This window comes from Podarcis filfolensis, assembly GCF_964270895.1.
Source record: "Podarcis filfolensis genome assembly, chromosome: 14".
In the NCBI taxonomy this organism is placed as follows: Eukaryota; Metazoa; Chordata; class Lepidosauria; order Squamata; family Lacertidae; genus Podarcis; species Podarcis filfolensis.
Window position 1 is genome coordinate 39,523,214 of NC_139616.1, and position 26,609 is coordinate 39,549,822.

General features: G+C 43.8%; 2 protein-coding genes across 8 annotated transcripts in view; one reads left to right on the forward strand and one right to left on the reverse strand.

Moving 5' to 3' along the window:
- The window catches only part of LOC310748909 (acyl-coenzyme A synthetase ACSM3, mitochondrial-like), a 19,791-nt gene extending 1,008 nt beyond the window's left edge, over nt 1–18,783 (forward strand). For 2 of the 6 annotated variants that reach the window (XM_083585104.1, XM_083585105.1), the window contains exons 2-14: nt 3,116–3,391; nt 4,619–4,829; nt 5,580–5,787; nt 5,908–6,051; nt 7,502–7,658; nt 8,767–8,846; nt 9,851–9,974; nt 11,310–11,390; nt 11,795–11,896; nt 13,730–13,857; nt 13,950–14,049; nt 15,094–15,213; nt 16,903–18,783. In XM_083585104.1, coding sequence (XP_083441230.1) covers nt 3,170–3,391; nt 4,619–4,829; nt 5,580–5,787; nt 5,908–6,051; nt 7,502–7,658; nt 8,767–8,846; nt 9,851–9,974; nt 11,310–11,390; nt 11,795–11,896; nt 13,730–13,857; nt 13,950–14,049; nt 15,094–15,213; nt 16,903–16,989 — 1,764 coding nt within the window. In that variant the 5' untranslated portion in view covers nt 3,116–3,169 and the 3' untranslated portion in view covers nt 16,990–18,783. Of the gene's footprint in view, nt 1–3,115; nt 3,392–4,618; nt 4,830–5,579; nt 5,788–5,907; nt 6,052–7,501; nt 7,659–8,766; nt 8,847–9,850; nt 9,975–11,309; nt 11,391–11,794; nt 11,897–13,729; nt 13,858–13,949; nt 14,050–15,093; nt 16,094–16,902 lie in introns of those variants that run through there. The other 4 variants (XM_083585101.1, XM_083585102.1, XM_083585106.1 and 1 more) reach the window with 3 other exon arrangements.
- ERI2 (ERI1 exoribonuclease family member 2) lies at nt 18,220–25,291 on the reverse strand. Of its 2 annotated transcripts, XM_083585086.1 has the most exons (9): nt 25,174–25,291; nt 24,435–24,505; nt 24,270–24,353; nt 23,520–23,647; nt 23,184–23,328; nt 22,642–22,742; nt 21,171–21,252; nt 20,636–20,724; nt 18,220–20,463 (listed from the first exon to the last, which is right to left on the reverse strand). In XM_083585086.1, the coding sequence occupies exons 1-9, from the start codon at nt 25,194–25,196 to the stop codon at nt 19,177–19,179; spliced, it is 2,010 nt and encodes a 669-aa protein (XP_083441212.1). In that variant the 5' UTR covers nt 25,197–25,291; the 3' UTR covers nt 18,220–19,176. The 2 variants fall into 2 exon arrangements, with proteins under 2 accessions (XP_083441212.1, XP_083441213.1); XM_083585087.1 differs by lacking the exon at nt 25,174–25,291 and having other exon boundaries at nt 24,270–24,348.
- Between the last annotated feature and the right edge of the window lie 1,318 nt (nt 25,292–26,609).

Here is a 26,609-nt window from a genome sequence, read left to right on the forward strand (position 1 = left end):
TGGTGGTAGTTGTTGTCCCACTCTTCTGCCAAACAAAGGCTCCCACAGCGGCTTAAAAGATCAGTGAAAAAAGACAGTCCCTTCCCTCAGGCTCACAACACAAAAGGAAAAAGGGACTGGGAGGGAGAAGGGAGAAAGAACAAGCTCAGGCATGAATTCTTAGTAACAAACTCTTGCAGGTAACAGCAGGAATAGAGAGAAGCCGAAAAGTTGCTAGTTTTTCAGCAGATGCCATGGAGAGACCTTGCCATTTCATCTCTCTTTCTCTCTCTCTCAGCCTGATGGAATAGCTGCTATAGATGCAAGTTCAAGGAGGGAGATCTCTAGATCAAGTAGCTGTTTCTGCAGGGCTTTACTCATGAGCAGACCGGCTGGCTGGGGGTGTTTCAGCCTGCTGCTCCACATGAGAGAGAGATAGTGGACAAAATGCACTACTACCCTGTTCGGTTTTTACCCTTGTGGAAAAGTGTAACTAATTTGAAAAGTTTTTGAGCAGTCTGCTAACTGTTGTGTTCCTTCCGCAAGCACTGTTGCATTTGACCTGGATTAACCCTGGCCATGTGAGGACAAGACAAGGAGAAGAAGAACTTTGAGTGGGTTATTTATAAGTAACTGTTTAGAGTAGTTTAACTATTAATCCCTCTTCGTGAGGAACTCAGAATTATAGATAGGTAGCCGTGTTGGTCTGCCATAGTCAAAACAAAAAAAAAATTTTTTCTTCCAGTAGCACCTTAAAGACCAACTAAGTTAGTTCTTGGTATGAGCTTTCGTGTGCATGCACACTTCAGTGTATCTGAAGAAGTGTGCATGCACACGAAAGCTCATACCAAGAACTAACTTAGTTGGTCTTTAAGGTGCTACTGGAAGAAAAAAATTTTTTTTTTGTTCAGAATTATAGCTCTGTGAGGGGAATAGGGGTCTTCTAACATCACTCAACACCTTTAACCAGTGCTTTTTTCTGGAGGGACACAGGGATACGCATACCCCTCAACATTTTGTGAGTCTTTGTACTTTTGTCCATTTACTTTATTTATTTTTCCCAATTTGAAGTACAGTGGTACCTCAGGTTACATACACTTCAGGTTACAGAGTCCGCTAACCCAGAAACAGTGCTTCAGATTAAGAACTTTGCTTCAGGATGAGAACAGAAATCGTGCTCTGGCAGCGCAGCAGCAGCAGGAGGCCCCATTAGCTAAAGTGGTGCTTCAGGTTAAGAACAGTTTCAGGTTAAGAACGGACCTCCGGAACGAATTAAGTACTTAACCCGAGGTACCACTGTACAGTCATACCTCTTGTTACGTTCGGTTCAGGTTACGTTCTTTCAGGATACGTCCTGCGGCGACCCGGAAGTAGTGGAACAGGTTACTTCCGGGGTTCACCGCTCGCACATGCGCAGACGCTCAAAATGACGTCACGCACATGCGCAGAAGTGGTGAATCGTGACCCGCGCAGACGCGGGTTGCGTTCTGCTCATGTTGCGAACGGGGCTCCGGAACGGATCCCGCTCGCAACCAGAGGTACCACTGTATAAAATTGTGATTTTCTTGAGTTAAAATGACAGTACCCCTAAACATTTTTTTAAAAAACATTGCCTTTAACAAACCACAGCTTCCAGGGTTTGGTGGGGGGAAGCCATGATATGGTAACATATCACTTAAAATGTATGCAGTGAATGTGGAAGAAGAAGAAGATAACTACCCTACTATTCCTTTCTGTTTCTTCCCCTTTGCCAATGTTGAACAGATGTGCATTGATAAAATGCTCACACCCTCAAAGACCATATTTGTAGCTATGATTATATCAAGATTCTTTTTTGGTGATTATGTGACCAATGGGCAGGAACACATGTGAGCATTTAGAAGACAAGTCAATCTTTATCTATCTTTCGCTCTTCTCTTTCACATATTGTGAGGTTATTTTCTCAAGGCGTGTTTTCAAATAACCCAGAAGAAAACGCCATAAATAACCCAGGATCTAAATAGGAAGGGAGGCTTGGTAGGGTTTGAGAAACAAAAACTTGGTTTCCGTTCCTTTGTTTTAGCCCATTCTTCCTTGAAGTAGCTCGGGATAGCAAGCCTGATCCCCACCCTCCCGGCACAAAATGACCCCGTGTGGTAAATTAGGTACAGAGATAATCTGAAGGTTTACATCAGGGCAATTGTATGAACAAACACATCATTGTAGCTTTTCCTGTAGTGTTTTATAAATGTGGCTTTTGTAGCCTCCGGTTCTGGAATTCGTTGTAGACATTCTTCCAGTTTAAACCAAAACTCAGACATGGGATGGAGGGCAGAACAAATCATTGGAACAGTAGAGAAAGGAACAAAAAAGATTCACTTGCCCCATAACCAGTGTCATCATCCACAGCCAGCTTAGCCCAGAGGTCAAGGATGATGGGAGTTGTAGTCCACCCACAGAATACTGCACTAGAGCCCACTGACACTTCAGAGGTATAATACGATGGAGCAGCCTTGCAGATGTTTTGGACTTCAGCTCCCATCAGCATCAGCCAGCATGGTCAATAGTCAGGTGAAGAGGTGCAGATTCTACCTCAGTGATTTTGTTTACATGCCACAGATGTTTTAACATGTGGAATGTTTATTGCGTTTTCCAGATTTGCTTTCTAACCGGGTTTTTTTGTTGTTGATGTTTTTAGGGGGTGATTTTATTTATTTTTTTTGCTAATTGTGTGGCTTTAAATGCAGATCTTTTATCATATTTTCGTATCTGATTTCCATTTGTAACGTTCTGTTTTGATAATATTGTCATGTTTTAAGAGATTGCCCTGCCCCAAATAAAGAGCAGTATACAAATAAATAAACAAACAAACAAAGTGTGAAATATCATCCATTGATTGCTTCTGACATCTCGTAAAGACATGCTTTCTCTCCAGAATTTTCTTGGCCTATAAGACTGCACCCTGTTATTACCTAATTCCTGTTTTTATTATACTGTTTTACTGTGTTTAGGTTTCATTTATTTGTATATACTTAGAGATAGGCGGTTTAGAAATGATTTTGCATAAAATAATGAAGAAAAAGAACGTTGAAATTCTTAGCGAGCTGAAGAAATCAGTATCTTCTCTGTTGTACAATGGTTTCCCTATGTTTTTCAGGTAGACAGCTCATGAAAAATGCACTGAATGTAATACACTGTGGAAGGCCTCACTATGGCGTGCATCACCTCAATGATATTATCGAAAGCCTTGGCCTTTCGAGCTCTCTGGCCTCTTCGCCTGTCTTCTTCCAGAAGTTTCAGCAAATGGCAGCTGGCCCTGGCTGCTCACAACTTTTCAGGCTACGAATCCATACAAGCACAATATAAGCCAGAGGTGCCAGAATACTTCAACTTTGCAAAAGATGTGGTAGATAACTGGGCTGAGGCGGAAAAGGTAACATTTTCTGTCACTTTTCATGTCAAGTCTTTCAAATGTGGCGCATCAACACAGCAGTCTGGTTCGCACATAACACTAAGCCATGGTTTACATACCTTAGCAGTTTGGCCATGGTTTGTTAAAGACAAATTAACCATTCCTTGTTAGCCATGGTTTGTTGTTGGTTCATAAACCTTGTTTACTGTGGCTTGGTGTTACACAAAAACCTAGCCAGTATGTGGTGGGTGTTTTAAATTCCATCCTATATTTCAATAGATCCTTTGCTCCAGTGTTGTTTGACTTCAACTGCCAGCATGCCCAATGTTCAGGGATGATGGGAATTGTAGTCCAACATCATCTGGAGGGCCACAAGCTAGCTGCTTACGTTTTAGTACCCAAAACTGCACCATACGGCCTCAAAGAGGTATCAGAAGGCCTGAGGGATACAAAGTTTGTAGAAGTACAAAATATTTGGGGGGGGGGACTCCTAAGGGGGGGACAAAACAGACCAATGAGAACTGAGCATTCTCTGTGGGTTCAGAATGCAGATTGAGCGGACCTAGAAAACCAGTGGGGAAGGCAATGGAACAGAGTATACTGGAAAAGGGTATAGCTGGCTGGTGCCTTTTAACAGGAGCATTACAATATTCTGGTGCTGGTCCCACTAGTAGAGACATCTACAAAGACAAAGCAAAGCAGGAAATGTCAAATTAACAAATTAATGACTTTAACTAGGGACAGGGCAGAAATTCAGCTCAATTCACATTCAAATACATCCTAAACTGCACTTTTCAAAACAACATATGGGACGAAACACTTTGAAATTCAAACTTTTGTGAGTTTTTCAGTGCCATTCTCTAGCCCAAGTAATGTTTAGAAAAATCAAAATACTAGGGTAAAGTGTGAATATGAATGCTTATATTAGTGGGCACAACAAACAAAAATGTATTGTATTAGGGAAGATTGCTTTATAAAATTGCACATATTGGGCAAAATTGCATCCAAAAACGTGGATAGTGAGAGAAATTTTGCTGAGGAATTTCCATGATAACTGATTTGTTTTTTTTTTAAAGTAAAAACTAAATGGCAAACTGATGTGTAGATAACTAAATCTAAAACTGAAACATGAGAAACCAAAATTGACAGGCCTCTAGCTATAACCAATACTTCATTACTTGGCCATAAGAAGCGTTCTGCCAACTGAGTGTGGCTGTTTACAGCCAGCTGACTCTGTCATTCCAACAGGAAGGAAATCGACCGACAAGCCCAGCTCTCTGGTGGGTCAATGACCAAGGAGACCAAGTGAAGTGGAACTTTGTGGAGCTGTCCCACGTTTCCAAAAAAGCGGCTAGAGTGCTCTCTGAGCAGTGTGGCCTGCAGAGGGGAGACAGAGTCATTGTGATCCTGCCACGGATTCCTGAATGGTGGCTCTTGAATGTGGCTTGCATGCGAACAGGTTAGCAGCATGCGGAGAGGTGCTGGTTGGTGGAGGAAGCAGGATGGGCCCTCCCCATGTGGGATCAGGATCAACCCCTTCCCATTTTTCTAGTTCAGGGGCTGACCTCTGCCTAAACACTTGAGCCATCCTTTCATGGATAATGTTCTTTATTTATACAGATGTTTTCCCCACCCTCTGCTTCTCTTCTAGCCCCCGCCTACACTATACATTTAAAGCAGTATCAGACCACTTTAATCGGTCATGGCTTCCCCCCAAAGAATACTGGGAACTGTCATTTGTCAAGGGTGCTGAGAATTGTTAGCAGGCCCCTACTGTTAGAATTCCTGCTCCATGATTGTAGTCATAGGATTTTTGTCTATCACATGACGTGGTATGTTTTGACTCCACAGGAGACAGGATGTTTGTGTTACTGTGTTCCGTGAACTGGGACTATTGTCCTTTGTTCATTCTCTTTGCTGTCTGATGCTAGAGAGAGGGGGAGCCATGTTGCAGTGCTCCGTGTGTGTTTATATGTAAATAAAGTAGATTAGCCAAAATGCTGAGTTGCTGAGGTCTGTCACGCAAGATGCGCAAACTCTGCGGATCCCTAAGTGTGCCGATGTCTGTTAACATTGGTTGCTGTGATGGTCAGGCTGAAGAAAGCTTATGAAACTCCCGAACGATTGACCAGGAGGGAGGGAACATGCCAGTCTTAAGCTGGAAACATGTGACATCATTTTTAATCTTCGTCATTTGGTCCCTCATTAGGAACTGTTCTTATTCCTGGGACAACACAGCTGACGGCAAAAGACATTCTCCACCGAGTCCAGACTTCAAAGGCCAGGTGTATCATTACTGACGAGGTTCTGGCCCCAGCAGTAGATACCATAGCTTCCAAATGCCCATCTCTAGAATTCAAGCTCATTGTGTCAAGGAACCACAGGGAGGACTGGCTAAACTTCAGTGACTTATTGAAGTAAGTATACAGACTTGTCTCTATACATAATCTCTCTGCAGGACAAATTTGGCAAGCGTCGTGTGCTTGAAGGCTGTGGTTCTTTTGATCACATGGACTTCATTTTATTCTATGTCTTAGACTTGCACCTGCCGAACACGACTGTGCAGTCACAAAGAGCTGTGACCCAATGGCTATCTATTTCACCAGTGGGACAACAGGGACTCCCAAAATGACTGAACATTCTCACGCAAGTCATGGCATTGGCCTTGGTGTAAATGGAAGGTATGAAAGGGTTTGTGTGTGCGTACTTTTTGCAGTTTCTTGCCAACTGATCCACACTTGGTTTCATGAGAGCACCCAGATAAGGAATTATTATGGTCATTTGCTGATCGCTGAAGAATTGATGCTTTTGAATTATGGTGCTGGAGGAGACTCTTGAGAGTCCCATGGACTGCAAGAAGATCAAACCTATCAAACTTAAGGAAATCAGCCCTGAGTGCTCACTGGAAGGACAGATCCTGAAGCTGAGGTTCCAATACTTTGGCCACCTCATGAGAAGAGAAGACTCCCTGGAAAAGACCCTGATGTTGGGAAAGATGGAGGGCACAAGGAGAAGGGGACGACAGAGCACGAGATGGTTGGACAGTGTTCTCGAAGCTACCAGCATGAGTTTGACCAAACTGCGGGAGGCAGTGGAAGACAGGAGTGCCTGGCGTGCTCTGGTCCAGGTGGTCACGAAGAGTCGGACATGACTAAACGACTAAACAACAACAAAACTTTCTGCAGTTTCTTGCCCACTGATCCACACTCGGTTTCATGAGAGCACCCAGATAAGGAATTATTCTAGTCATTTTTGCAGGAGGATACAAGCACATACCTTTTGTAAACCGCTTTGAGGTGTTTGTAAAAAATAATATAAAGGCGTATGTATATGTTATGATAGGCATAGGCAAACTCGGCTCTCCAGATATTTTGGGACTACAGTTCCCATCATCCCTGACCACTGGTCCTGTTAGCTAGGAATGATGGGAGTTGTAGTCCCGAAACATCTGGAGGGCCAAGTTTGCCTATGCCTGTGTTATGACAGACATACATACATACATACATACTGGCCTTCAGGTTTGTGCCTTCAAAATGGACTCGAGGGTTCTGATGGCCTACCACAACAAAACCACTTTAAACCTGGACTTTGGTAAGTGACAGGAAACACACTGAAAGTGTGGCATAAATGAATGATTAATGGGAAGACACGGAAACACCCCACAAGCAAATCAGCATGAATGCTTACGGTCATGTAACCACCCCGTAATCAAATCAGAACAAATGCTCCATGAAGACCACATCTAGTCTAACGACTTTGTGAAAGTAAAGCAGGATGAATGCCAAATGAACAAGTTGTCTTAAGATAGTTCAAGAACAGATCTTCACAATGCTGTGGCTTGCAGTTACAGGCTGCGTAGGTATGACAGCAATCTGCCTCCTTTGCTGGGGTCAACTAACTGATCCCACTAGTGGAAGCCCACATAATGATTTCAGCTAGCACAATGGGGCTTCTCCCTTCTCCCCTGCCCTTGTGCACAGGGTTTTTTTGTGGGGGGAGGAGAACCCCACAACAGCACGGTGGAAGAGGGAGGAGAAGGCAAACAACCAGAAATGCTTACGCTGATGGAACATTTCTAGCAGTGTGATGTTGAATTCCTAACATTTTGTACTTCTTCTTCCTGTTACATAGGTATTGGCTGGATTTGACCCCCTCGGACATCATTTGGAATACGTCTGACACAGGCTGGGCAAAATCGGCTTGGAGCAGTGTTTTCGCACCCTGGATCCAAGGGGCATGTGTGTTCGTTCACAGCATGCCACGCTTCGAGCCAACCCCTGTACTTGAAGTAAGGGACAAGTATTATACTAGTTACTCAAGGACTGGACTTTCCTTTCAACATTGTTTGGATTCATACAACTGAATTGGTTGTGTGGGATGTTGGCTGAGTAGACGCATAGAATTTATCTCACAGTGAAGCCGCCCTGTGATGGCTGCAGCATTCACCTCTCTCTCAGCCCAGCTCACTTCTGCAAGTTCATCTTCTTAATCTACTTTCAACAGTGTTGACCCACAGCTACCTAAATTCAGACCTCATGGCAGACCACAGTGTGCCCAAATGATCCCTTTATTATTTTCTTATAAGTCACTTGTTATCTAAAAGGTCTCCAAGAGCTTTGAAAGCATTAATATACTTCTAGCTGCTGAGATCAAGTGACTTACAAATTTCTTGTCCCGTGCATGTGTGTTGTTGTCCTGGAATATATTTAATGGAGCTAGTTCTGGAGTTGCTTCTATTACCTGTTTGGTTATTTTGGAGATTTCATGCAGCACTGTTATCCAAAAGGATTGAACTCTGGGGCATTTCCACCACATGTGGAGGTATGAGCCTATGGAGCTGCAGCCTCGCCAACATTTAGATGAGGTTCCTGGCATCCATATTTCATTTCATTTCATTTCATACTCACCAGCTTTTTACTCATGAGAGGCTGGTAAGAGTAGAAAGGGGTCCCCCATTCATCCTCAACCTGCCCGTCTTACGAGTAAAAAGGCGGGCAAATAAAGCTTTCACAGGCTAATAACTGTTTTTGGAGGCTAAATTACAAGGGTGAAGAGAGGAGGGCTTCCCCTCTCCAACCCCCAGAGAGCTAATTTATAGCAACTGCCTTGGGGGAAAGAACATCTCCTGTTCCATTAGTTGTTTTGTTTTTGAACATGTGGTTCTTGATGCATCTGTTGTGTTTATAAATGTTAAGCTGCTTTGAGGACTAGTTGAAAAGCAGGATACATATCCAATAAGTACTTAAATCAATCAGCTGGAGAACAGATTAGCAAATATGTCTGCATGCCACATCTTTTTAAAAAATTGTCTGCCGATAGCTGCAAAAAGCTATATATTACAATCTGTACACAGCATTAAACTAGATTTTGATCCATTGTTTTTTATAATCATCTAGGCTTTGTCCAGGTTTCCCATAACAACATTCTGTTCTGCTCCAACTGCTTATCGGATGCTAATCCATCACCGTTTAAGCAGGTAAAGAAGTACTATACAACTTTTAGAAGACATCTGAAGGCAGCCCTGTATCGGGGCGTTTTTAATGTTTGATGTTTTATTATGTTTTTATAGGTGCTGTTGTTATTTACTACTTGTTGGCACCACTTATCATTGCATTTGCTCAGACAAAATCCCAGCCTAAGCAGGAAAACATTTATTGCCCTCCCTGGTGAGGAGAAGCCAGTGAGAGCCAGTGTGGTGTAGTGGTTAGAGCAGCCTTTCTCAATCTAGCATCCCTAGATGTTGTTGGACTACAACTCCCATCATCCCTGACCACTGTTCCTGCTAGCTAGGGATGATGGGAGTTGTAATCCAACAACATCTGGGGACCCAAGGCTGAGAAAGGCTGGGTTAGAATATTGGAGTAGGACCGGGGAGACCAAATCTTCACAGCCATGCAGCTCGCTGGGCCAGTCACTGCTTCGCAGGCTAGCCTACCTGACAGGGTTGTTGTGGAAGGGGTTAAATGAGGAGGAGAACCATGTAAGCCCCTTTTGAGCTCCTTGGGGAAGACGGTGGGATATAAAAGCAATCGATCAATGGCAAGTCTAGGATGAATGACTGGCAGGAATCTATAGCTGCCCAGGCTGTTGTTAGCAAGCAACTCTACACAGATATGCAGACTTCCAGTTCTAGCTCTGGAAGTAGGAGCAAAGATAAAGTGGGAGATCTTATACTATGGGGTAGAAAATTGGAACAGGAAACCTTATTGCTTCTAAACCTCCATGGACCAAATCTGGCAGGTGGGCAGAGGTGAACTCATCACACAACCTAGAAAGCTTCCCCCTATAAACCATTTATATTTTCATAGCTTAGCTGTGTAAATAAATGTTTCCTGAATCTCTAACCATTCAGCTTTTGTAGAAGAAACACTTCTGTCTATCCATGTTCACCAAACCATGGTTAATTTGTATAACCTCTTGATTATTAACCCTTTTGAAATCTAAACGTTTCTCTCTCTTCCCTTCCCCATTTATCCAAAGTTATAAATTCCACAGCCTGAAACATTGCGTGAGCGCAGGGGAGCCCATGAACCCAGAAATCATGGAGCAATGGAAAACAAAAACAGGACTGGATATCTACGAAGGCTACGGGCAGACAGAGACGGTAACGCTGGGCTGTTTTTAAAGTGCAGCAACAGGGTGTTCTTTCTGCTTTCAGAAGGTTCATGAAGCTGCAATGGATGTCCATATTCTGCTACATAAAAAGCAAAAAGTAGTAACTTGCATGCCACCCCCGAGTGGTGCAAAATTTCAGGGGGTTTCAGGCACTTCACCCTGGGTTTGTGTTTCCTTTTGGGAATCTATTTGTTTGTTTATATATTACATTTATATACCACTCTTCATCATAAGATCTCAGGGCAGTTCACAGAATGAGGCACAGTGGAGACTGCGGTGTCTTTATCATAAATGGTTTATTTACACATATATACAACATGAGCCTACGATGAAGGGGTTCACAGCATTAATACTCCAAGAGGGTCTTGCTTCTCCCATAGCTGCAGTTCTGGATCCAGACAGACATCAGCCATGACTCTGATGCTGTCTCCCGTTCTCCTAACTTTACCAGGCTGTAACATCTATTTTCCAGGTCACATTCCAGCCAACTCCAAACCCTGGTTTTTGTTCTTCTAATTAACTCTGAGCAGAAGGAGGGGCCCCATCCACTTGCTGTCTGGCTTGTTGCCTTCCTAATGGCCCATCACCCCAGGCGATTTCCTGGTTAGGAAAGTAATCTGGCTTATATTTGAACACTTGCCTTGATTAAATTCTAACACCTACCGGACCCAGGAATTTAGGGTGTCTAGCACCCATAAACTCACAACAGTATAAAATACAAAGGCTTAATGTACCTGTTAACAGGGCTGCAACATTTAAACACTGTTTTAATTAGTGAGACTAACCAATTAATTGTCTTGACAGCATGCAACCAGATTAGTTACATGAACCTAAGATGCTGCCTTATGCAGAGTGAGAGCACTGAGGCTGATATAGCTCAGTACTGTCTGCACTGACTGGCAGCAGCTGTCCAAGATCTCTCCCAGGCAAGGGTCTCTCCCAGCCCTAAGTGAGGATGTCAGGAACTGAACCTGAGAATTACTTGCTAAGTAGACACCGTACCGTGACACCATGCAACTTCTCCAGTGCTTTTAGAATGCCACTTTTTCTACCTTCTCACTGACAACATGTCACCTAGCATTTCTGTGCCCATAGGAGCCACCTCCTAGGGGCCAAGGCCCCTTCAGCCCCCCAATAAAATCTTTGAGGCCACCCCCCACAAAGCTGATGGACATTGCCATTCAAATGGCATGCGTGTGCCACTTCTTGTGATCAGTTATGCAGGGCAGGGCCTACCTAGGCTTCCCCAATATTTTATTCAAGTTGGCACCTTCACCCACCAAAATCTCATTAGCCACGCTTTGCTTTTCACTACTTGAAACAGGTGCTGGTTTGTGGAACTTTCAAGGGGATGAAAATTAAGCCGGGCTCTATGGGGAAGCCTTCCCCAGCCTATGACACTCAGGTACAGTATGCAGGGCTGGTTTTAAGAGTTTTTTATTTGGGGGGGGAGAACCTAAGGGCTGGAGGTCACAAAGTTGGCTACCCCTAGCTTAAGCAACTGGTCTTTAACTGGTGTGGTTGCCTAAAGTGGACCATACTGGGGTGCCTCACTTCAAGTTACCATTGGTCCATCTGGTTTAGCATCGTCTACATTGGCAGCAGCTCTCCAGGGTTTCAGACATCATCGTTCACCAACCCCAATTCCAAGATGCCAGGGATTGAACCTGAGACCTTCTGGATGTGAAGCAGGTGCTGTAGCAGTGAGATATTGCCCTTCACCACCTGACCCCCCCCCCAACAACTTTGTACGCTTTTTTTAAAAAAAGAAAATCCGATGGCTTTTGACTATTTTCTCTTTGCTTTTAGATAATAGATGAAAACTGCAATACGTTGCCTCCTGGGAAAGAAGGAGATATTGCTATCCGAATAAAACCGACACGGCCATTTTGTCTTTTCACTCGATACACGGTAAGGATGCAAACTGCACGGCTAAGTAAGAACTAGAAGCCGTTATTTACTCAGAATTGGATCTAGTTTTCGGATCGCCAGGAATTAGAGTAGCATCTTGCCCTTCCAGCTACAGACGTAAAGCTGGACAAGATGATCCAGTGGCAGAAACTCGGAAGCTATTGCGGGGGCTGAAGTAGCTTGGTAGCCATTTGAGGGGCTCAGAATGAGAGTCAGAGAGCAAGGAAGACCAGGCGTCTTGTCTTGTAGGACCATTGACCGAGCAGAAAGGAACACAGCACTGAAAGTTTGAGCAAAGGCATGCCCAGGAAAACATTACTGCGTGAGGCAAAGGTTAAATGGTGTTCCCCAACCCCACAAATTCCATCTGCAGACACTGACCAGCCAGAATTATAGGGCTGTATGTTGCACCCAGGGCTGACCAACTGAAATGCATGATCCTAAGTTAGTCAATTCTATTACTTTCAGAGTGCTTACTCTGAGTAGGACTAGCATTGGATACACACCTTCCCATTGTAAGCATGAAACAGCTTGGGGTGGAAAGGAGCAGTAATTACCGCTCTTAATTTTGTGTTATGCCTTGCCCCATGGCAGCCATGGTACTTCCTTCAGTGTCTACCCTGCTGGTCCAGAAAGGTTGGTTACCCCTGTGTTTAACTCTGGATTTAGTGCAATGTGCAAGCACAACATGCCTTCTCTTCTGGTGTTCTTAAAATGTTCACCGTTAATCCAAGGGCTGAATACTTACCTGCTCCCCAAAATGGTATAATTCAGTAGCTTTATATATGGCACCTGCGTTATCTCAGTATTATTAACTCAAGTCTTATGGCGTGATAGGGTGGAAGGGTGTGGCAAATAGCATTGATACAGCAGGAGGAAATGAATAAAAATAATACAGCCGTACCTTGGAAGTTGAGCGGAATCTGTTCTGGAAGTCCGTTCGGCTTCCAGAACGTTTGGAAACCAAAGCGTGGCTTCTGATTGGCTGCAGGAAGTGCCTGCAGCCAATCGGAAGCCGCTGAAGCCCTGTCGGCTTCCAAAAATAGTTTGAAAACTGGAACACTCACTTCCAGGTTTGCGGCATTCGGGAGCCAAACTGTGAGAACTAAGCTGCTCGAAAACCAAGGTACGACTGTAATGGTGATATAGATATAATAGAATCATAGAGTTGGAAGGACTTCAAGGAACCATCGAGTCCAACTCCCTGTAATGCAGGAATCTCAGCTAAAACATCCATGGCAGATGGCCACTCAACCTTTGCTTAAGAACCCCCAAGGAAGGAGAGTCCACAACCTCCTGATGGAGATATCCCGTATTTTTCGCTCTATAAGACGCACCAGACCACAAGACACACCTAGTTTTTGGAGGAGGAAAACAAGAAAAAAAATATTCTGAATCTCAGAAGCCAGAACAGCAAGAGGGATCGCTGCGCAGTGAAAGCAGCAATCCGTCTTGCTGTTCTGGCTTCTGGGATAGCTGCGCAGCCTGCATTCGCTCCATAAGACGCACACACATTTCCCCTTACTTTTTAGGAGGGAAAAGGTGAGTCTTATAGAGCAAAAAATACGGTAGTATACATAAACATACACACATATACAGTTACAGAGAGGTAGCCGTGTTGGTCTGCCATAGTCAAAACAAAAAAAATTTTTTTCCTTCCAGTAGCACCTTAAAGACCAACTAAGTTAGTTCTTGGTATGAGCTTTCGTGTGCATGCACACTTCTTCAGATATGAACACATATACACTTATATATACACATACTCAGCTTTGCCTAAATTTGCAAGCATGAGCATGCTTGTGCTTTTTATAAGTACCAATTCACTTCTCCCAGGATGATCCAGAAAGAACGAATTCAACCGTACGCGGGGACTTCTACATCACCGGGGACAGAGGAATGCAAGATGAAGATGGCTACTTCTGGTTCGTAGGAAGAGCCGACGATGTCATCAATTCTGCTGGGTAATGCACCTTCTATGTGGTGCTAAGCGTTTTCTGCAGACCAAGACCAAGTATCAGAAGGTCCCTTCAAAGCCTTCTCTTTTGTTTCCAAGGTACCGCATTGGACCATTCGAAGTGGAAAGTGCATTGATAGAACACCCGGCGGTCGTAGAATCCGCTGTTGTTAGCAGCCCAGATTCCATCAGAGGGGAGGTAAAAAGAGTCGAGTTGTATTACAGTATGGAATGTTTTTAAATAGAGGAAACAGTTTGCTGGTTGAAGTACTTTCAATAACAACAACAAGTTTATTACTTATATTATATTATACTTATAATAATAATAATTTTATTACTTATTACATTTAGCTAGGTTACCCCAGCCACTCTGAGCAGCTTACAACACATATAAAAACATTATAAAACATCAAACACTAAAAACTGCCTTCTGATGTCTTCTAAAAGTCAGATAGTTGTTTATTTCCTTGACATCTTATGGAAGGGCATTCCAAAGGGCCGATGTGACTGCCAAGAAACCCCTCTGCCTAGTTCCCTGGAACCTCACTTCTCACAGTGAGGGAACTACCAGAAGGCCCTCAGAACTGGGTTTCAGTGTCCAGGCTGAATGATGACGGTGGAGACGCTCCTTTGGGTATACAGGGCTTTAAAGTTTAGGGCTTTAAAGGTCAGCACCAACACTTTGAATGGTGCTCAGAAACATACCAGGAGCCAGTGTAGGCCATTTAGGTTTGTAATTTCTGGTTTTTAAACTGTCATATAATTGAAATTTGATTTTTTTATGGTTCGCATTTGTTGTAAGCAAAAAGATGTCTCTGAAAAGACAAAATCCTGCTGGTGTTTACGTGTTCTTTTTTGAATTTGAAAGCCTATGAACTCCACAAGGAATTCATGTTCCAGAACACAATGGTCCATGCTGATTTGAACACCTTATGCTGGGATGTACAAACAGCAATCCCTCGAGCCACTTAAATTGGCACGCTTAGCTTTAAGCTGGCACAGTAAAATGGCTTAAGAGATTTGTGGCTGTACAGTCCATCTCTTCAGCTGCCTGTTGAAAAAAGGTGGTGCAGCCACAGGACACAAAACACACACACACAGAGAGAGAGAGAGAGAGAGAGAGAGTGTGTACCATTCTTTGGGTTGGTTGTGGACTGTTGGAAACAATCTATTGTTATAATCTGCCCAAAGAATATTTTGCTAAGTCTTCATGATCTTTTATCAAACATATTTATGTGTTAAGGTTGTGAAAGCCTTTGTGGTTTTGGCACCCAACTACGTTTCCCGTGACCCAGAAGCACTGATTAAGGAGCTACAGGATCACGTCAAAAAAGTCACTGCCCCTTACAAGTATCCTAGAAAGGTAAGCCATAATCTAGCTTCCTTTAGATCCCTGCTCTGGCTTCCAAACTCTGCCCAGTTCCTGCACAGGCTTGATGTCCTTGCCTTCAAACATGGCTATGTCCCTACACCTGCCAGCTTTTACATCCTTCCTTTGGGCTCATTCAGCTCTACCACCCTGAACCTCGTGGATGTGTCCTTTTCTCTAACATGACCCCACCCTTGGTTTCTCCTTATGCCTGCAACTTCTACCCAGAATGCTTCTGTAAGTCCACCTCCCCTTTCCTTCAAATCAATCCTCAAAACTCATCTTGTCCACAGAACGAACCCTTCATCAAATACCTTTCTATATCTAAACTGAAGTGCCTGAAACTGAAAAACACATCCATCTCTTATTTACTCCTGTCTTCATTGCCCTCCCTCTCCTCTAGTATTTCCCTTGTGCCTTAGCAGACTGTGAGTCCCTTGGGGCAAGGCTCTGTCAAACCTTTGGGAAAATGCCATAGTCAATCTCTGAAGCTGTGTACACAGCATACATTTAAAGCATGCAGCTTCCTTCAGTGAATCCTAGGAACCACAGTTCACCCCTTAACAAAGCTACAGCACCCTTAACAAACTACAGTTCCCTGGACTCAGGGGCAGAGGTAGTTTGCTTTAAATATTTGGTGTGTGTGCAGCCTGAGAGATGAATGAGAAGATACCTTGCAGGGAACTATCCTGCACACCTGAACCCAACAGCATTGCCCTCACATCAGCTGGTGAACTGCTTTAATGTTTGTGCGCTTTTTAATTGTGTTATAATGTCCTGTTTTAATTGTATCATAATTGTTGTAAGACACTTCGACATTTTTCAAGGAAACTGTGGTATACAAATATTTTTTAATAAATAAACATGAAGGATGGTTGTTGGGTGCTTCAGAAACTCTTTGCAGCCACTGCCCAGCAGCTTACCTGCCCCACATCTGGCATCAGGTGTAGGGCGGTGTCAAGGCAGGAGTTGGGGCAAGTCAGCAATAACTCACAAAGTTAACTCTTCATTCAAAGAAGCAAACAGCACAGGCCTCGTGATCATGGCAACCCTTCCCAGCAGGTCTTGCCCCAATGAAGCTGTTGCAAGAACTGAAGGTCCCCACCTTCCCACTGCTCTCTAAGACTCCTCCCCAGCAACCTGAGGCTACTTCACCTTACCACCCTTTGCTGTGCCCGCTTCATGCCTCTTCGTGTTCTGGGAGACCAAGGGGAGGGGAGTTGTTCACAGCTGAAAGGGGAGACTCCCTGGCTTCTTCGGCGGCCTGCCTCATTGCTGCCTCTTGGTCCCCTTCCTTTCCTGCCTCTGCTTCTGCCTCTGAGTCTGCACTGCTCTCTGCCACAGCCTTTTCCTTCTCACTAAACCCTGTTGCCTCTTCAGCTTCCAACACCACCTCCTCCGTTTGCTCCCTCTGACCCCTCATCCTTGTCCTACCACCAATCCCCTGGCTCTGAGCCGTCCTCTGTTGGGGGTTCCCCCCAGCTGGTGCCTCTCACCATTCCTCAGCATCCAGCCAGTCCACAACAGGTGGTGTAGCTCACAGGCTGGAAGATTCTCCATCCCCGAAATAGGGGTAAGTAGAGCCCTACTGTTTGCTTTCCACAAACAGACTCCATATAAAAAAAACCTTTGTATGTTTTGCCCCCTCTTTGGCTCACTGTAATTCCTTCTCTTGTCCAACAGGTGGAGTTTGTGCCACATCTGCCAAAGACAATCAGTGGGAAAATCAGAAGAAATGAATTGCGCAAGGCAGAGTGGGGGAAAGCTTAGATTTGGCTGTTTACTTCCACAGCGCCTGTTCTGAGTTTTATATTGGTTCCTTATGTTGCAAGATCTTGCCATGCCAGCCTCTGTATTTAAATCCCAATGCTGCAGCTGTCACACACACACTGCAAAAAAAAACCCCCAACCCTCACATACCCACTCCCTAGGAGTTTGAGGTATATTACAAGCAGTGCAGGATCAGACATTTGGGGAATATCAGTGGTTGAGCATCTTCCTCCGCCCATTCATATAAAATCCTAAAAGCGTCTTGCAAGGTTGAGCAAAGCAAAGCGTAACTCTCATTCCAGATGCTGAGTCGCATGCAGAAAAGAACACAGTGTACTCTGGAGAAAATGCCAACACAAAGTTGATTCCAAAGCTCAGAAGCTTAAAAAATCACCACGAATCTGCAGGGAGCTACAAGAGCAAGCTAGACATGTAATCAAGTACGTTACCCCGCTCCCCTGTAGAGGCAGAATGGAAGGGTGCCGATCTGTTCAGATCTCCTGTTGACCCAACAGCCTCCAACACACAGGATGATGGAAATATCCACACCCAGCCCATCGAAAAAAACCTGGGGAGTACAAGTTGTTGCAATGGGGACGTAGTTGTCCCAAAGCAAGTGAAGTGAACTCTCTGGGATTATAAATAAGGACCTGACACATGTCCTCATTTCAACATTCCACGTAGTTACTGGCAGCAAGCTTCTTTGGGCACCCCTGCTAGAAAGCCCTTCTAGAGACACAACCTGGCCGCAGCCTAAATAAGTCCGGTCTCTATTGTGCATCAGGGTGATAAAAACTACAAGGGATCCGGTGGTCACCGTGCAAGAGTAGCATCCCCACCAATGATGTACTATGCTGAATGATGCCGGCATCACTGAAGCAGTAGAAAAGGCTTTTAATTCAGCTGGACACAATCCAGCCAATATTAAATTCTTTTAAATCCCATTTAGTTCAGTGGGAGAATTCAATACACACTGAACGTCAGTGGGGCCTGAAGCGAGTGATAATGACTGATCATACCAGGAATATTTTTTGTTTCTGCAACAACCGGAGGCCCACATCTGTGCTTAAATATTCTCTCCCCCATCCGTGTGTAAGCAAGCTCCTAGGATTATAGTTAAGAACAACTGAGCAGACTTTTAAGTATTAATATTTCTGCATATGTAACTTCCCTACAGTGCTTAAAGAGCTATCAAAATCAAAAAGCTATCAACAGGCAAAATCCAAACTGTTAAAACAGAAAATTGTTTTTATTTCATATTTTATTTCATTTAATTCAGATCATAAAAAATGGTTAGCTAAAAAATTCCAGCCCGGACCAATAAGGGTTATCTCCTGGGACACTGAAAGCACTATAGGCACAGTATTTCATGATATTGGCAACCATTTTCAAATCATTGCCAGTTTTCTCATGCATTCAAGAAGAAAGTCACGGAACTCTCCTGCCATGCTATGCAACAACTTCATTCCATTTAATGTGCTGAGCTTGCTTAATTTGTTGTAGAACTTCTACCTCTTTACTTTCTGATTGATGTGGGTTTATGTTAGCTCCTGTCTTTGATATAAACTTCTGACTTTTTCCACAGGCTGCGTACCAGCCTCAAGTATGGTGGTAATGCCCCAAAGTAAACAAAACATGTTTTGGCAGAAATAGAGCATCTAGATAAGAAATGTGCTTCAGTTTTACTGTGAAATTTAAGCTGCTATACTGGAAGGAAGTCAACCTCCAGAATTCCAGGCCACACTTTTATTGTACTTCACTAATAAAAAATCAGTATGTATATAAAACTTAAAACCATGATACCTTCTTTATGCACTATTTCTTTTAAAAAGCAAGTGTTCCAAAAGCCTGTGCTACCGATTCTCATGGAGCATGCATGTGTTTGCAGTTATCTAGTAATGGAGACATAATCTGTGATAAACCTAAAATATAGAAAAAGCAGGATAACTTTAAAAGGCAAGACCAACTACTGATCCTCATTTGGTTTATCCTCAGCAATACTGTCAAAATCCTTTTAGGGATGCCCATCCTTTTACTTCTCACTTTAGAAGCTTATAGACAGCCCATTTGCAGCGTGATTTGGAAGAATATTCTGAGATGGGGAAACAAAGCTAACAGCCTCTTTCATTTGTGATGGTGTGATACATTTTTCTCCATGAAGAAGGAGGTCAAGGAGGTAGTCCTTGGCTAGGTTCGCATAGAGGGTCGGAGAACGAGGGTCTTCTTTTCAGAATTTCCTGATGAACTGAAACTGTGTCCAGGACCTGGCAGCCCCAGAGCACTGGAGGTAGGGAGTGTGAGCTTCTCCTTTTGAAGAGTATGCTCCCATATGAAATAACCGCAGCCCTTTCTATTCCCCGCCTGCTTTCCAACTGGGCAGCTATAGAATGCTTTGCCATGATTCGGACCACCATTCGAAACATTTAGCCTTCTGGCCCTTCGACCGCATCTGCACAAAGGAGGGGTCACTCTCCCAGTCTCTGCAGCCTTTAAAGGCTGGTTTAAGTTGACTGAGGAGTTTAAGATGCCAGAAGGGACGCGGTAGGAACCAAGCCTCCTGACTAGCTGGGAGGTACTAGGCGTTGCACCTTTGTCTTCATAAACTATAAAGGGTGGTTTCTTTGCTGGAGGAACTGATTTCGGACTGGAAGGCTTTCTTTTATGAGCTTCAGATGACAATCTGAAAGGGGTTCCATTTGACACATCAGTGGAAGCAGCACTTGCTTTTGCAGTGGGAAGCTTAAACGCAGAAGTATCTGAGAACATATTTGGGGCTATGCTAATGTTATAAATCGTAGTGCTGGGGCTTTGGTACACAACAGACTTGGGGAGTTCCAGATTCAGAGTAGCATCCGCAACACTTTTAGATCCCAAGTTCATCGTGTGTGACTCATTCAGATCCATCTTCTCTTCAACGGTTAATGAACTTTTATGGTTTGGGTCATCCTCCTGCTGCAAACACCCCAAACTTTCATCATCTTGCGATGCTGGTATTAAAGCTACATCCTCCCAGTTAGCTAGCGCTGATAAACAATCTGGAGTGGTACTTATGTCTATATCTGAAATATTGACGGAGGAAAGAGTGGTTGAGACTAAAACCAGTCCTGGATTATGCACTGAAGAATTAGAAATTGGGTGCCTGTTATTTAGCCCACTCTGGATGCCCAAAGAGTTATGTGAAGGCTGAAAAGAGCCAAGAGGGGAATTGAGCCTTTCAACCAAGCAGCTTTGGACACTACTATATCCATCAGTCTTTGGGGCATTTCTCGACAGAACATGGGCATTTCTGTGCAGATGAACAGGACTGAACTCTTGCTGTTGGTTTTCCTTGTTGTTTTTAATTCCTGTGGTAACTCCAGCATTTTTGCTCTCATCCAGACATGACATTCCTGCACCATCATTGCTTCCCAAAGGACTTCCTTCAGTAGGTTTCGGAGACAAAAATCTAGCAATGGAATTCTTCGCAGGAGGTGCCTAAAGAATCCATAAACAAATAAGATATTGTGGGAACCGCAGGAAAGAGATGTCAACAGCCAAGTGAGAAAATGTGCATCGGAATCCTCCAGGAAGAATATCAGGTTCAAAGTTGTTTCAGCAAATTCTTACTGTCTTCTTGGCACGTATGTCAAGAAGAAAAGCCACTGACCTTATCCAAAGATTTAGTGATTTTCATCACACACCCATCGCAGATCATCTTCCATGCAAGGCGGGCAGTATTCCGGGAATCATCCAGCCCTTGGGAAAAAGAGAGATGGTGCTGTTGTTGACCAAGTCAGGCAAGTTAACTATTCTGTACTCACACAACCCTTTCTCACTGCTTAACAAAAGAACCTGTAGGGATACAGATATGCACAAAGCACCCTTGTATAAGAATACCCTAGTATAAGAATAAGATTTGGTGATCTACACATGGCAGGTAGTAAGTCCAGGGAGAATTGAGTTCCACTCCCTGCTTGGTCCTGAAGTGCACTAAGTGACTTTGAGTCACTCTGCCTCCCAGTCCGGTCCAGCCCACCCCACCGGGTTGCTGCAAGGATAAAAACAGAAGGAGGTAGGGAACAGTAGGTACTGCCCTGAACTTTTTGTGTGTGTGTATTTTAGTAGTAGTGTGTGTGTGTAGTAGAACTCACTACTGATAACTAGAAATATTTCCACACATACACACTTAAAAACTCACTCACCAGAATGCTCCCGTCCTGCAAATATGATCCCCACATCCTGCAAAGCACCGTTTAGCCCACGTGGCTTCCGACAGTAAAAGAGCTAAGAGGAAATAAAGGTTAGAGACATTAGCTGCTGTGCTCTGTTCAACTCGAATCATGGCGGGTGCTCATAGGCACAGCACAAAATTTAGTTCTTCATATACACCTTTCTTTAGCACTGGTGTGGGAAGCCTGTGGCCCTCTAAACATTGCTGAATACACCTCCCATAATCCCTGACTATTGGCCATGCTTGTTGGGGATGATGGAAGTTAAGAGTTCCACAACATTTAGAGGGCCAAAGGTTCCCCACACCTGCTTTAGCAAGTCAAAGAACTGAAAACACTCCCATCAGTGCTCTGATTACTAAATATTCAGGAGCAATCATAAAATGAATCTGTATTAAGTGATATCTATCATTTTTAAAATAATGAATATACTACATTTATAAATGCAATAAGCGTATAGTCACTTAAAAACTTTAAGATAAGCTACTGCAGAGAGATGACCCAGAGTCACCTATGGAACTGAGTTTGGGGATTTTCTTAACAAACTAGTTTGGGTCAGGGGATGGTTTATTGTTGTACATTGTTTTAAATGTTTGTTTTCCTTCTGGGATTGTACCCCCAAGTGTGTTTTATAAGCTGGTCTCCGACCGTACTAAATTATCTATCTATCTATCTATCTATCTATCTATCTATCTATCTATCTATTATACTACATAGATCATATCCTTCCTCCAAAAAAAAATAAATCACTGTCCCATCTTACTCACAGGGCTGTCTACCACCAAAGGCCCTATGACAAGGAATAGGAGACCAAAGGAGATAGGCAATGATGAACTCAGGTGACCTCAGACTGTTCCCCCCTCCCTGCGCACAGTGACTGCACTATGGAAGGCAGCCTGGTGACTTTGTTATGCTTTTCAGGCATCTGGTTGGCTGCTGGGAATGGAATGCTGGACAACATGGGCCACTGTTCTGATCCAGCAGAGCTCCTCCTGTGTTCTTATTGCAACCTTATTAAATTATCTTATCCCCCCCCCCCAATGTATTTCTTTACTTTGCTTCCTTAAAGGTGGGATATGGATAATATAATAAATAAATAATACAGACAGGACCAGAGATGGGTCATATACCTAGGAGGGCTATGTAAACATGTGATCTTTATGTCACCAGTGAAGGAAAACACTTAATGAATAAAAGAAAAGAAGAGAGATGGAAAGGAGTAAAACAGATGGGAGCATTGAACTAACATGACAGTATTATAAGCAATGTAGAAATGCAGCAAAAGTTACATTTCATCTGGCCAATGATCTAGCTTGCGGAGATGCAGACAGGCTGCCAGTTACACCATGACCACTGCAATCCAAACAATAAGCAGCTCTGTTAGCAAAATTGGCCATTTCCGCATTCCTTTCATGAATATTACACATACGCAGTCTAATCTCACCTTGTAAGTTGCCCTGAGATCAATCCAGGAGTTTAAAACATCTGGTTTTCTCAGCTGCTTTCTTTTACACTCATACTGCAAACACACACCCAGGTCCCAGTCTGTAGAACAAACAAACTGTCATAAACCTTTCATGTTTTATGCTTTGTTATTGTTTCTAGCTTTCTTCCGTGTGGAATAGTAACTGTGTCTTATCAGACAGCCATTCCTCGCCAGGCTAGAAACATGAGGAATTAAAGTAGGAAAAGATACCTAGGGACTAAGTCCGCTCTATGCTGTGATCGTGAAATGCACACATAACTGCTGAGGAGTACACAATCCGCAACTGTGCATTGCACCTCCCAACTCAGAGTTTTGTGTGTATTCTACCCAAGAAAAACCTCGTTTTTCTTTTGCTTTCTTAAACCAGTTTCTAGCACATGTTGCAAATACAGCCTTGAAAGATTTTTAAAAAGTGGAAAAGCAAAGTCAAGAGGGTCAAATCACTTCAAACCACTTTCAGTGTAAGAAATCAGATTTTTTAAAAAGGTACTATGAATTACCTGACCATGTAACAAAAGCACATAATTTTCCTCCCGAAGAATCACCTGAACTGAAAACAATGTTTTTTTCCTTCTGCATTTTTTGAATCCATTTAGAAAACTGAGACAGGCATATATGAAGAGGGACGCCTTCATCAACTTGGTTCTTAATAGAAGAGAACAAGATACATTAATATTTTTGACAGTATCCAAGTGTTGCTTTACAATCAGCCTTAACACAATTCATTGTCAGGCATAGTGAAACAGGGTCGATAACACCTCAGTGGTTTCAAAACCAACTGGAAACTATGAGCTTAGCTTGCAAATTGACTGCAACATGAAACAATAAAATTGTACCTGCTTTATGCCAGTTAGCTCAGTGCAAAATTCAGAGAGAATGGGATGTTCCTGAGGCTGCACATACGTGTGGAATTCAGATTCAATCTCTCCATTCAAGGTGTTTAATAGAACTGCTGGAAATTCAACTAAAGAAAGTACATTTTCATTCCAAATCAGGTTTATTTTAAAGAAATAGCATTCTTAAAAATGCAGTTTTACAAATGGAGTTAAAGAGTGCTGGGTCAAAGGTTTAAGGCCCCCCGCCCCCCCGGTCATAAAATACGTTGGGTCAGTTATATTTCCTTACCCTAACCTACCTCACAGGATTGTTGTGAGTATAAAAGGGAGAGGGGATTATATAAATCTTTCTAAGATCCTCTGAGAGAGGAAGAGATAAAAATGCAATTAATTGCAACTGTGCCCCAGGTTTAAACAGGCTAAACATTTCAGCATGTTTTAATAGGGGTGCTGCAGAAAGAATGTAGTTGGCCAAGGGAGCCATACTCAAAAAAGTTGAAAACCTCTGATCTATGGGCATGGTAAGAGGTGTGCCCCAAATACCAGCTGCTGTTATGTTCTAGTACCCACTTCCAGTCATTCATGTAAATTTAGTATCAAAATATGAATACTTTACATGTAGAGTTTGGGATAGGTAGGTTGGGAATTATATACAAATAAACTGCATGAGCAATGTTTTGATAGCTCCATTATTAATCTACCGATCACACAGAAGCAGTTCTCAAACAACATTACTAAATCTCCACTTACTGATTTCTTGAGTGTAACATTTTCTGCCTTCTTTCCAGCACGTAGACTCAAAATCAATAATTATTAAGTAGTCAAACAACTGCCCTACAAAATCAAGCGAGGATTGCGTTATTTGCAAGAGCAAAGACAGTGATTTTTGCTTTGCAATTCAGACACAGTACTCACTTAGTTTGGGTTTGCCATGATTCTGGCCACCGGGCGATGTTTTAGAAATTCTTCTAATAATGCCAAGCTGCCTACAAAAAAAAAAAAATACAAACACATACTGAAAAATTAATCTCTCAGTAGCAAAACAGTATTTTGGGGGGTAACCAAGCGATCGAGATTCAGGCCTGAGGCTCCCAAATCCCTTGAGAAAAAGTGTGGAGAACAGTTGGGACAACTAGTAATGAAATGCATTTGCCCAACCTGTAACCTATTTACACGAAGCTCAAAAAAAATGGGATAAAAGGGGAGAGAATGGGGGCAAAATGGGGGTTTGTTCCAGACATCTGGCAGCATCTTTTCTTCTCACCAGCTCCCTCCAAACCCTTATTTTAAACACCCAAACCTTCCCAAGGGAAAAGAAACCCACAAGGCTTATTAACCAGGGTGGTGCAGTGGTTAGAGCACCTGACTAGGACCTGGGAGAGCAGGGTTCGAATCCTCACTCAGCCAAGGAGCTCCCTGGGTGACCTTGGGCCACTCACTGCCTCTGAACCTAACCAACCTCACAGGGTTGTTGGGTGGATTAAATGAATAAGGAGGGGGCAGTGCGCTGCCTGGAGCTCTTTGGATGAAAAGGCAGTGTATAAATGAAATTAATAATAATAATAATAATAATAATAATAATAATAACAACAACCCGAGAGCCCACTAGGGAAATGGAGGAAAAGGAGGATGCAGCGCCTGTTGTAGGCCTCACCTGGCCAACTTCTTCGTCGCCATGGTTACGGCCTCCCACTCCCATCCCCCATCCCCGCCGCTCCACGCTCCTCACTCCTCTCCGTTTCCGACCTCCGTTTTGAACAGCCCGCGGATCCCGCCTCTTATCGATGCCGTCGACAAATCGGCTACTAGGGTCTGGTCCTTCTGACTTCCGGGGAGCTCTCCGTTCCGCTCTGGAGTCCCCGCTCGCGACTTCTCCAACAGCCTATGCGGCGCTCCGAGAGAGCGGGTGGGTGGGGGTGTAGCCTAGGCCGAAGGAAACGATTGCCGATCGAAAGCTTTTCCTCGATTGGGAGCTCCGCTCTGCACCCCGCGAAGGCAAACGGAGGAAGAAGGTGAGCGTCTCTCCTGCTTAAACGACCGTCGTTCTTTGAATGGCGTTTCTATGTCCCCGGGGGGGGGGGGGACGGGAGAAGCGGCTATGCGGGGTTTGCCTTCAGAGGGCAGCAGGAGGAGGAGGAATCCCGCCCCCCCTCCACGGATAAACGCACATGGCTGCAGGTCTCCCAGCGGTCTACTCTGAGTAGTGCTAACATTGGCTCTGTAACCTGCAGTCTTGAGTCTCCTCACCATTATTGCACACGCTGTGGGTGTTTCTGCACCTGCTCCATGCTATTTAGGCTGCCATGCACACCATATGCTTAATCCTGGGAGCTGTAGTTTGTTATGGGTGCTTGGAATTGCACACTACGGTTCCCAGGATTTGGGGAGGGGGGATCTGTTTTAATTGTATGGTGTGTATTACATCTTTTTCACGACACAACATTTATTTCCTTCCTTTATTATTATTATTATGCATGTCATACCCTCGCAACATATCTCCGATGAAAGTAGGGACCTCCCGTTCCATAATGATAATTTTACTATTTATACCCCACACAGCTTAACTGGGTTGCCCCAGCCACTATGGGCAGCCTTCAACACATATAGAAACCTTTTTAAAAAACAACTTCCCTATACAGTCATATCTCGGGTTGAAGTAGCTTCAGGTTAAGCATTTTCGGGTTGCGCTCTGTGGCAACCCGGAAGTAACGGAGTGCGTTGCTTCTGGATTTCACCGCTCGCGCATGCGCAGATGCTCAAAATGACGTCATGCGCAGAAGTGGCGAATCGCAACCCGCAGACGCGTGGACCTGTGTTGCGTTCGCTTCAGGATGCGAACGGGGCTCCAGAACGGATCCCATTCGCATCCAGAGGTACCACTGTACAGGATTGCCTTCAGATGGCTCAGGGGTTGGATAACTATACCCTACAACAATTCTCCAATGAAAATAGGGACATCCTAAGGAAAAGCAGGACATTGCAGGATCAAATCAGAAACCAGGATGGCTTCTCTAAACCAGGGATGTCCCTGGAAAATAGAGACACTGAGAGGGTCTGGCATGTTGCTATGCGCTTGGCTTCACCAGAAGT

Coding starts and splice junctions, on each gene's coding strand:
- ERI2 (XM_083585086.1), bottom strand. CDS start 25,196: ATGGCGACGAAGAAGTTGGCCAG. Junction 24,354..24,434: donor TCATGGCAAACCCAAACTAA/GTGAGTACTGTG, acceptor TTGATTTTGTAG/GGCAGTTGTTTGACTACTTA. Junction 23,648..24,269: donor ATGTTACACTCAAGAAATCA/GTAAGTGGAGAT, acceptor TACTTTCTTTAG/TTGAATTTCCAGCAGTTCTA.